This window comes from Phyllopteryx taeniolatus, chromosome 14, assembly GCF_024500385.1.
Source record: "Phyllopteryx taeniolatus isolate TA_2022b chromosome 14, UOR_Ptae_1.2, whole genome shotgun sequence".
NCBI lineage: Eukaryota > Metazoa > Chordata > Actinopteri > Syngnathiformes > Syngnathidae > Phyllopteryx > Phyllopteryx taeniolatus.
The window spans coordinates 11,309,080-11,320,606 of record NC_084515.1 but is presented as its reverse complement, the minus strand read 5'-3'; the positions used below and the strand labels follow the sequence as shown (position 1 = coordinate 11,320,606).

Genomic DNA, 11,527 nt, shown 5'->3' with positions numbered 1-11,527 from the left:
TCATTTATTGAGATGAATTAATCAATAAATACATTTTTTAAAATAATATTCTAGTGAACCATTTTTAGGAAACAAAATTGAAAAATTGCCAATCTCTTATCTAATCAGATGAGCGGTATCACAAAATTCTTCCTTCATAAATATCCTACAAATGAACATTTTGATGAACATATTTTAGGAAAAACAGCCATTATTATAGATATTACAGGACACTTGATGATTTAAATGCCTTTATTGGCTGACCATGTCATTAGCTGTATAACAAAATTCTTCCTTGAAAACATCCTAATGCTCAGTTATCTGAAGAAAACAAGCCCTTCCTCCATTGACTTCCAAGTTATTCTCATTTCAAAACAATTTCCAGGTTCAAACTGTTGTCGACTTTCAACTTTTATTAACTGTACAGGCAATGCTTTAGTGCAACATTTTCCTAATTGTCATTACAGTGTAAATACAGTAGAAGTTATTTATGATCAAACTAAAAAAGCACTCACCCTAAAGACTTTCTGAAGGGACGTGAAAGGGAGATCACAAGTGTAACTAACTCACAAACTCACCCACTAATAAAAACAGAAATGAAGAAAAACTACTCACCTTTGAAGATGAAGAAACACAAAGGACAAGTTACATACGTTTAAAAAGCAGTTAAATGCTAAAAGGACTCAAACTAAAGTAAAACTACTGACCTTTGAAGTAGAAGGAACAGGACGATAAGTGTAAAGTAAACAAAGAATAAATCTAAAATAAAGTAAAACTAGCCACCTAGTGATTAGCAAGTCTGCATTACGACTCTGGCTTTCATTTGCATCTCCTTGTGCTTGCAGTACTCCGATTTCCTCTTAAAAACATGTACATTAGGATCATTGAAGACTCTAAATTGTCCATTGATGTGAATAGTTGTCTTGTCTGGGCGGGCCGTTTTGCCCCAAAACGTCATCGTCGACAGGGGGTCAGGAGGGGGATTTATGTGGAGACCAATATTTGTTTAGAGTGGCTGAAGATCGGTTTTAGGGGGTTTGGGACAATAAAATGTCGCCATGAACTCATACTAGCTAAAACTAATTTTGTAATGAGAAAAATAAGATTGTACTTTATTGTATTGTATTTATTGTACTTTATAAAAACATACAGTAATGACATAATTAAATAGAATGTAAGTAATTAAGCAGGTTTTTTTCACATTTTTTGCTTCAACCCAATGGACATTGTGCTGCTCCTTCTGGTGTGCACGCCTTGGCCACCTGGAGGCAGTATAATACTGACATACGGATATACAGTTCATGTAGACGGTCGCATAATACTCCTCAATCAGCCGCAGTAATCTTAGTTCTTCTTTGCAGAGGATAAAGACTATATCCCAGTGAATATTGTTATCTTATGTTTACATGTGTTGCTCCACTGTTTGTTTTCAAATAGCTGTTGCTTAAAGGGTTATAACACCACCACGCCGATGCTAATCATTAGCTCGTTTATACCATTTTGCGTTGTTTGTTAGCATTAAGCTAAACAGACGTTTCTATAACAAAGCCATGTGGTTGCCTTATATCCACATTTAATTCTTTATGTAAATTTGATGGCTTTTCCTGTCTGCGATGAGCAGCGGGGCTTTCGTTAGTAAGATTCCAAGTAATATTGCAAAGGATGTAAAGCAGAAGTTCACACAAAAGTTGCATCAAGTGGGTTTCCTGTACTGGAAAAGGGTTGTAACATGATCCTCCGGCACAGCGGTGATAACTTACTTGGGCATATCGTTCATTGCAACACCCTGACTCATGCAAACGGCCCATTGATTGTTTATCAGGGTTGCCTGGAAACCGCTCCACTTCCCTTCAAACAATTATTTTTATATAGTGACAGACGGCGTTGTTATTTAAAACAAGGATATAGACATAGAAAGGGAGAATAATAGTCTGTCAAGCACATTCCCTCGAGGTGAATCCAATTGGCTCAATTGAATTATGCTGTTGTTAAGTTTGTCTGTGGTTCTATTCTTCTTAGCAACAACAAACAACATTTAGATTCTCATGGCAGAATGCATGGAAATCCTGGAATATTTTTTACAACCACAATTCCAATGAAGTTGGGACGTTGTGTTAAACATAAATAAAAACAGAATACAATGATTTGCAAATCATGTTCGACCTATATTTAATTGAATACACTACAAAGACAAGATATTTAATGTTCAAACTGAAAAACTGTTTTTAGCAAATAATCCTTAACTTAGAATTGTATGGCTTCAACACATTCCGAAATGTTTACCACTGTGTTACATTACCTTTTAACAACATTCAATAAACGTTTGGGAACTCAGAGCACTAATTGTTGAAGCTTTTTAGGTGGAATTCTTTCCCATTCTTGCTTGATGTACAGCTTCAGCTATTCAACAGTCCGGGTTCTCCGTTGTCGTATTTTATGCTTCATAATGCGCCACACATTTTCAATGGGACAGGGGCAGGCCAGTCTTGCACCCGCACTCTTTTACTACGAAGCCACGCTGTTGTAACACGTGCAGAATGTGGTTTGGCATTGTCTTGCTGAAATAAGCAGGGGCGTCCATGAAAAAGACGTTGCTTGGATGGCAGCATATGTTTCTCCAAAACCTGTATGTACCTTTCAGCATTAATGGTGCCTTCACAGATGTGTAAGTTACCCATGCCATTGCCACTAACACAGCTCCATACCATCACAGATGCTGGCTTTTGAACTTTGCGTCCATAACAGTCCGGATGGTTCTTTTCCTCTGTGGCCCAGAGGACACGACGTCCACAATTTCCAAAAACAATTTGAAATGTGGACTCGTTGGACCATAGAACACTTTTCCACTTTGCATCAGTCCGTCTTAGATGAGCTCGGCCACAGAGAAGCCGGAGTTGTTTCTGGGTGTTGTTGATAAATGGCTTTTGCTTTGCATAGTAGAGTTTCAAGTTGCACTTACGGATGTAGCGCAGAACTGTATTTACTGACATTGGTTTTCTGAAGTGTTCCTGAGCCCCTGTGGTGACATCCTTTACACATTGATGTCGGTTTTTGATGCAGTGCCGCCTGAGGGATCAAAGGTCACGGGAATTCAATGTTGGTTTTCGGCCTTGCCGCTTACATGCAGCGATTTCTCCAGATTCTCTGAACCTTTTGATGATATTATGGACCGTAGATGATGAAATCCCTAAATTCCTTGCAATTGTACGTTGAGGAAAATTGTCCTTAAACTGTTCGACTATTTTATCACGCACATGTTCACAAAGATGTGAACCTTGCCCCATCTTTGCTTGTGACTGACGGAGCAATTCAGGGAAGCTCCTTTTATACCCAATCATGGCACCCACCTGTTCCCAATTAGCCTGTTCACCTGTGGGATGTTCCAAACAGGTGTTTGATGAGCATTCCTCAACTTTCTCAGTCTTTTTTGCCACCTGTCCCAGCTTTTTTGGAACGTCTTGAAGCCATAAAATACTAAGTGAATGATTATTTGCTAAAAACAATAAAGTTTATCAGTTTGAACATTAAATATCTTGTCTTTGTAGTGTATTCAATTAAATATAGGTTGAACATGATTTGCAAATCATTGTATTCTGTTTTTATTTATGTTTAACACAACGTCCCAACTTCATTGGAATTGGGGTTGTAGTACATGTGGCATTATTTATGTTTAATTGGGCTTTGTATATATTCATTATTTTGTAATCTATTATATTTATCGTTCTGTCCTTTTGGAGGTAGTGTTAAATTAAATTAAATTAAATTAAACTACATTAAATTACATCCACACAAACTGTCTTTTAAATTTACTCGTGTCTATTGCTGTTTTATTATCCCTTGGATTAATTAATACTTTCTACATGTTATTATTATTCTATTTGTGTTTTTCAGAGATTGTATGAACATTAATTTTAAAAAAAAAATTTCTTTCAGTTTATTTTATTGCTCATGATGTATTCTATTTTTTAGCTTTATTTTTTATTTTTCTGTTTTTTGTTTATAGTTTCTATTGCATAGTGTTTTATTTTTATTGTATTGGTTTTCATTGTATTTTGCCAGATTATACTGTATTTTTATTCTATTTGTATTTTATTTTATTTGTATTGTATTTTATTTTCCTGTATGTTTATTTTATTGTATTTTTTTAATCTATTTGTATTTTCTTGTATTATATTGATTTTATAACTTGAGTCGTAAGTTGTTATTGCATTATTTTTAATTATTGGTATTATTTAATGTATTGTCCTGTGTTTTTATTGTTGCATTTGTAGCATATTGTATCGTTATGATTATTTTATTGTATTTTATTTTATTTTATTATTGTTGTACTGGTATTGTATAGATTTATCTATTGTATTTTTATAGTTTTTGGTATTTTTATTTATGTATTTTTTTTTATTGTATTGTATTTATTGCATTTATTTCCGGCACGGTGGGGGACTGGTTAGAGCGTCTGCCTCACAGTCCTGAGGACCGGGGTTCAATTCATGGCCCCGCCTGTGTGGAGTTTGCATGTTCTCCCCGTGCCTGCGTGGGTTTTCTCCGGGCACTCCGGTTTCCTCCCGCATCCCAAAAACATGCATGGTAGGTTCATTGAAGAATCTAAATTTCCCCTAGGTGTGAATGTGACTGCGAATAGTTGTTTGTTTCTATGTGCCCTGCGATTGGCTGGCAACCAGTTCAGGGTGTACCCCGCCTCCTGCCCGATGATAGCTGGGATAGGCTCCAGCACTCCCGCGACCCTTGTGAGGATTAGCGACTCAGAAAACGGATGGATATATCTTTATTTTATTTTTATATTATTTTTTTTGCTGAATCACCCGTTTTTAAACAACATTATTTCCCGCTTCCTATCGCAAGAGGGCGCTTGACCTATTTTAGAATGGAACACGGCGGTGACGTAAAACTTCAGGCGACCGTTGTCTTGGTGGCGTCATTTTTGTGAGACACGCAGCAGAGATCCCGTCATTCAGGTAGTGGAGTAGTAAGCTATGGCGTCCGGAGCTGAAGAGTCGCAGGGCGGCCACGACGCTGAACTGGACGAATTACTGGACAGTACGGTTACAATTTACATGTTAAAATACCAAACCGACATTTTGGGTGTTAGTCCTGTTCTTGTACGTGGAAAATGCCGGTTGTTCGTTCGTCAGACATTATTGTTGCTCCCTTTAAAGTTGCTGTCAAACTAAAGAGAAACATTTCCTCGTTGTAGCTAAGACATTGATTACAAAAGAATTACAATTATAAGTGTATTAGTGTAATTCATAAGGGTTTTCCGTTTAAAAGGTAGTGCACAAGGAGCAATATCTCTCTTATCATGACAACAGTTACAGATTGTTGGGTATTTACAAAGGTGTAGAGGGCATTTTCAAGCCTTTGTTAATTAGTTTGCATCCGGTCTCAGCTTGTATTATTTGTGTTTACAGTACATTGATTTAAAGGATCTACATTTTTTTTAATTTTAGGTGCACTGGATGACTTTGAAAAGCAGTCTGCGCCACCTGAACCTAAAGCTCCTTCCTCCTCCTCATCCAGTCATGAAGCAGAGAAGGTTGATGTTGTAAGCATGTGCTTTTTGGGCACAAACGCACACAGCAAAATGAATAGACGCGTTTTCCCCACGGCAGCTGCCGCCACTGCTCGAGGACAGCAAGCTTTTCGAGAAGCTCTTCGAGGGCGACATGGCGGCCCAGGCCCAGCAGGAGTGGGAGAAAGCCATGACGGAGCTGGCCCAGGAGGAGCCGGACCTGCTCCAACACTTTCATAAACTCTCCGAGGCCGCCGGCAAAGTTGGTGAGTTTGGGTGTTTTTCTTTGATTATTTTTGCTCGACTGTATCATTTTAGTGTGCGTGGTTAATCGGTGTGTTTGTTCCCATGCAGGCACTGACACAGCCTCTCAGCAAGAGTTCACGTCCTGCCTCAAAGATACCCTGCGTGGCCTCGCCAAGAATGCCGACAACCTGCAGGTAGACGCTTTACTCACTTTTACATATTACTGAATGTTATTATGCATTATTTCACGTACTGAATAATATTCAGTGAACCCTTGCAATTCACAGCAGTTACGTACCAAACTATGCAACAAACAAGCAATTGATGTTTTCCATAGGAGATAATAGTGATTCAGTCCAGCGTCAAACTATTGCTATACAAGTTTAAAAAGAAGTTAATTGATGGTAATTTAAAGAAGCATAAATTATTCAATGCTCAGTCTTAACTTTAATGACAAGGGCATAGTGCAAAGAGGATTTTTGTCACTTTGTGTGTCAGAATTAATATACAGTGGATATAAAAAGTCTGCACACCTGTTCAAACACCAGGTTTTTGTGATATAAAAAAATATAAATGAGGAAAAGCCTTTAGAACTGCTGCACTTTATTTGGGTTTAATCAGAGGCACTTTAAATGGTCAGGGCTATAGAGTAACTTGTTGCACTGGTGCACCCAAATTTTTGACCGCATCGCCTTCAACACTATAGTTTTACAGGTTCACAAAAAAAGATCGCTGCCTGTCTTTTTAGGCAATATTGACTGGTAAATGTTTAACTAACAATCGGGTCAGCAGAAAGTTCTTTATTTGAAGCAGAATTCTACGAGACATGTAACTTCCTGAAAAGTGTTGGCGCTTAACGTGCTCCTTATCCGAGCGTTGGTTAGGACTTTTGGACGAGTCAGGCTTTAATTTAACATTCTTCACAAAGAATCTACATCTGATGGGCCTAGGCCACACACCTAAGTCTGTCACGATAATACATTTTTAGGATGATATAGTTCCCCACAAAAACTATCCCAATAAACGATAGAGTAGTTGATGTTGTTTTTTTATCCCGCTGATATAATGATATTAGACAATAATAATTCAAGTCCATGCTTTTTAAGCGCAATTAACTTTTAATTCTCAATAATAGTACTTGTCATACAAGTGTGACCAGAAGTGAATGGGTCCATGGTACCCGAGTCACTCACATTTGTGTTCCCGAAGTCTTCTGGCCTGGCCGGAGATGATCTAGTCAAGGCCCTGGAAGGCTTGGGTTTGGACGAGGGCGGCGAAGGCGGCGAGGGCAAGGACGCCAACATCCTTCCCATCATGCAATCCATCATGCAGAATCTCCTCTCCAAAGAGGTGCTCTACCCGTCCCTCAAGGAGATCACCACTAAGGTTTGTCGGCACGTTTACCACACGGCGGCATCGGCCGTTCATCCACTGACATAACAAACGGCTCAGTATCCAGAGTGGTTGGAGGCCAACAGGTCCAGCCTGAGCCCAGAAGACGTGCAGCGCTACGAGCAGCAGGCCAAGGTCATGGGAGAAATCTGCCAGCACTTTGAGAAGGAGGAAGACGGTGACAAGGTCTTTGAAAGCATCATGGACCTCATGCAGAAGGTAAGATGACTCTCATCTCGTCGAAATGCTCCTGTGAGTAATTAATATATTTCTCCTCATATGGCCTTATTTTGCCTCAGCTGCAGGACCTTGGACAACCACCGAAAGAGCTCGCAGGCGATGCTGTAAGTTGATCACCACCAAACTTTCTAGTCCTTTCAGAATTTCAAAACACGTCATTTTCATGGATAAGTAGGTAGAAAGAGACGAGCGTCACAAAGATGAGTTCAAATTGTCCCTGTAGGCAAAACCTGACTTGGATAGACAAAGACAGCTGTGTGAAAAACATCTGTGGTTTAAGACTATCCCTTAATGCACTTGTATTTATTTATTTATTTATTGTTTGTTTGTTTGTTAAATAGCTTTTTTTAAATATTTTTTAAGTCATCTGTATTGAGAAAGTCATTATTCTTTGGGGGGAACTGATGTTTTTTAGGGAAAGTCAAATTTTTTGGGTTAGCTATATTTTTTTTTTTTAAATAACTTTTTAGAAAAAACATTTTTGAAAGAAAAATATTTTTTAGGAAGTCTTTTTTTTCTTTTTAGAAAAGTCAATTATTTTAGACTTTTTTACAGTAAGTCAAATTTTTTGAAAAATTTTCAAGAGAAAAAAATCATTCTTTTTGGAAAAACAAAACTTATTTTTTTCAAACGAGTTTTTAAGGGAGGGAGTTTTTTTTATTTTTTTTTTTTTTTTTTTTTTTTTTTTTAAGTGTGGCGTTTCGTGTGTGAACCCTTGTCTCTAAACATTCACACAATATGTTTTGAAAAGGGTTGACAGGGATAAAAACAGAAATTGATAGACCGGTGTGGATTCAGACTGTCCTTGAAGGCAATGCCTGTCTTGGATAGTTTGATGGAAAGATAGATGAGACAAAAACTGTGATTTTTCAGTTCCTGAAGGCAACACCAGAGATGGGTTTGATCGACAGTCAGCTAGATTGATTGATTGATTTGATTGTGCACGAAAAACTGTGGATTCAGACCGTCCCTGAAGGCAACAACTGACTTTTCTAGATAGACACATAAATGGATGAATGGATTGATACTGTGTTCTTCTCCCCTCACCAGCCTCCTGGCTTCAACTTCGATATGGACTCCCTCAACCTCCCTGGGGGACTCGGGGGGGCCGGGGCGGCCGAGCAGTGCTCCATAATGTGAGGAGGCGGCGGCTCGACCCCGGCCGCAGAGACGGCCTCACCCACTGAGACTGGGTGGCGGCAGTGTGGCGCTCAAGTCGTCCACGCTCGCCCTCGCGTCCCAAACACGCAGACAGATGTGGACGAGGTTGCGAAATTCCAGCAAACACTCGAGATTTGAACATCTCGACGTTTCTTTTTTCATCCAGCTCTTTAATTTTAACTGCATTCCCACCTCCATAATGTTGGTACTGCACCCTCTCTGTCGGATATATAAACCTCCTGCTACCTGTAAACCTCTTTAACCCACCACCCCGGCTCAATTTGACAGAAATTATACGATTGTGTCAAAAACAAAAAAAAACAAAAATCCCATTATACATTGTTTAGATATCACGATGAACTCCATTACTAACCATTTCAGTGAATATTTAGTGCATTACCTCTCACAGATCCCGGTAATGCTTCGATGAGGCTCATTCACTCATTTTTCATGTTAAAGCTTTTTAATTAGGTACAAAAATATTTGTAATATGTGTTGATTACACTTATTAAGCCAGCGTTTCATACTGAAAGACTATTTTTATGTACTTGTATTTGTGTATGTTTAAGCTGCCTGTTAAAAGAAAAAAATTAAGGTACAAAATATTAAATAAAAGTAAATCTAGATTTTTAGGTGTCAATATGACCTACAGTCTGACAAGAGGGTTAAATTAAATAAAACAAAAAAGGGGACTGAAATTTGCATTTATTTATTTTATTTTTTTAAATCTAGATATTTTTTTTCCAGGTTGGGTTGACCCAGGATATAACAGGATTAAAGTAACTAAAAGAAAAAAGAGGATTAAAAAATTAAAATAGTTAATCTATATATTTACAGGTCAATTTAAACCATATAACAAATGTAAAAAAAAAAAATATATATATATATATATATATATATATATATATAAGGGGCATGATTGCTTTTTTCAACAAAATCAAAATTTTGACAGGTAAATTTAATTTACACCATAACCATAGGCTCAAAATAGCAAAAAGAAAAAATAATTTAGCTTTTTATGGGTTCACTTGACCACATTGTTAGTTAAACTAACTCTAATTAAAATAACAATGAATTTAAAAAAATGTAATATAGATTTTTCCATGCCAATTTGAACCGCATTACAACAGGAGAGAGAGATGAAAATTTTAATAATTAAAAAAAAAAAAGTTCAGATTTGTATAGGTCAGTTTGACCGGCAAAATAACAGGATGCTTAAAATGGGTCAATTTGAACCCCAAGATAACAGGAGTCTTAACTGGTGTGAGCGTGTTGTAAGTTCATGTCGTATTCTAATGTGTATAACAAACACAAACACACAGGACTGTGTGTTGATCCTTATTTCAAAATAGATCATTACAGTTGTTAATGTTGCCTCACCGTAATAATGTTTCCCACATTCATCCTGAGATTGATCTGAAGTGATTGATTTGATTGCTGCTGCTGATGATGATGTCACCTTAAGTGCTTCCCTTGATGGTCTGTGTTTTTATTGTGTAGATTGATGTTTGCTTTCAATAGAAAAGCTTATTGAGTTGAGGGTTTTCACGCTCCCTCTTTAACAGGTGCATTTCCGAAAGGCCAGAGCACTTTGTGTGTGTAACAAAGTTGTTTTACTGTGTGCGACTATGGAGGCAGGTCTAGAAAGCACAGGGCAAACTCCGGTATAATAAAAAGGCAGTGAGCCGTGCAGAGAGAAGGTTGTGTCAGTTAAAGCGCTGTCATCATCATGCCATCCATTCAGGGCTCAACGACGTAGCGCCCAGAGCTGCTACTGTGTTGTTTTGCCCTGTTTTTTGTTGTTGTTGTTGTTGTTGTTGTAAATATACTGAATAAAAGAGTGATATCATGAAGATAAACGTGTTGTGTTTATTAGTCCTTTTATATTCTGATGGGAAGCAACATCAGGAGGGATGGAGGAGTAGACATATTTATTGAAGCACGCGTCAGCAAAGCACAGGTGGCATTTTAAGATACTCAGGCCAATCTTGGTTGTCCAAGCAACTCTCCAGCAACACCAAGCTACGTATCTTGTGAACACTGCCCTGCTCTATAGCTCTGAAAAGTCAAAAAAGACTACCGAGGGCCTCGCAAGCAAGATTAAGATGTTAACAAAAGACCTCCACTACATCCTGAAGCTATGCTGGTGGCCATCAAAATCACAAACAAACTGTGGAGGATGAAAATATAGGACAGCAGAGCTACCACCATCAAGAGGAGAAAGTAGAACACCCTGAGGAAGGACTCAAAGAAAATCTCTAGACAGGGCCTGGGCTACAACCCGCAGGGGAAGATGATAGCCGGTACAGTGGGTATGGAAAGTTCTCAGAACCCCTTAAATTTTTCACTCGTTTTTATATTGCAGCCATTTGTTAAAATCATTTAAGTTCATTTGTTTCCTCAATAATGTACACACAGCACCCCATATTGACAGAAAAAAAATGGAATTGTTGACATTTTTGCTGATTTATTAAGTATTCAGACCCTTTGCTGTGACATATATTTCTTCTGACCATCCTTAAAATGGTTCTACACCTTCATTGGAGTCCAGCTGTGTTTATATATAAGACCTTACAGCTCACAGTGCATGTCAGAGCAAATGAGAATCATGAGGTCAAAGGAACTGCCTGAAGAGCTCAGAGACAGAATTGTGGCAAGGCACAGTTTGGGCTAAGTTTACAAAAAGATTTCTGCTGGATTTAAGGTTCCTAAGAGCACAGTGGCCTCCATAATCCTGAAATGGAAGACGTTTGGGACGATCAGAACCCTTCCTAGAGCTGGCCGTCCGGCCAAACTGAGCAATCGGGGGAGAAGAGCCTCGGTGAGAAAGGTAAAGAAGAACCCAAAGATCACTGTGGCTGCGCTCCAGAGATGCAGTCAGGAGATGGGAGAAAGTTCTAGAAAGTCAAGCATCACTGCAGCCCAACACCAGTCGGGGTTTTATGGCAGAGTGGCCCGACGGAAGCCTCTCCTCAGCGCAAG

At 38.5% G+C, this 11,527-nt stretch overlaps 1 protein-coding gene across 2 annotated transcripts; it reads left to right on the top strand.

Annotated features, from left to right (window-relative positions):
• The first annotated feature begins 4,878 nt into the window (after positions 1-4,878).
• On the top strand, positions 4,879-10,404 carry pex19 (peroxisomal biogenesis factor 19). 2 transcript variants are annotated; one of them, XM_061798106.1, is made up of 8 exons: positions 4,879-5,034; positions 5,445-5,530; positions 5,607-5,772; positions 5,861-5,946; positions 6,962-7,138; positions 7,205-7,363; positions 7,444-7,488; positions 8,435-10,404. In XM_061798106.1, the coding sequence occupies exons 1-8, from the start codon at positions 4,971-4,973 to the stop codon at positions 8,522-8,524; spliced, it is 873 nt and encodes a 290-aa protein (XP_061654090.1). In that variant the 5' UTR covers positions 4,879-4,970; the 3' UTR covers positions 8,525-10,404. The 2 variants fall into 2 exon arrangements, with proteins under 2 accessions (XP_061654090.1, XP_061654089.1); XM_061798105.1 differs by having other exon boundaries at positions 5,445-5,539.
• Positions 10,405-11,527: the final 1,123 nt, after the last annotated feature.

Bases quoted from the DNA above. Each gene is read 5' to 3' on its own strand.
- pex19 (XM_061798105.1), top strand. From the start codon at position 4,971: ATGGCGTCCGGAGCTGAAGAGTCGCAGGGCGGCCACGACGCTGAACTG. The intron at 5,540-5,606 runs GTAAGCATGTGC...TCCCCACGGCAG, and splicing joins AAGCAGAGAAGGTTGATGTT to CTGCCGCCACTGCTCGAGGA. The intron at 5,773-5,860 runs GTGAGTTTGGGT...GTTCCCATGCAG, and splicing joins CGAGGCCGCCGGCAAAGTTG to GCACTGACACAGCCTCTCAG.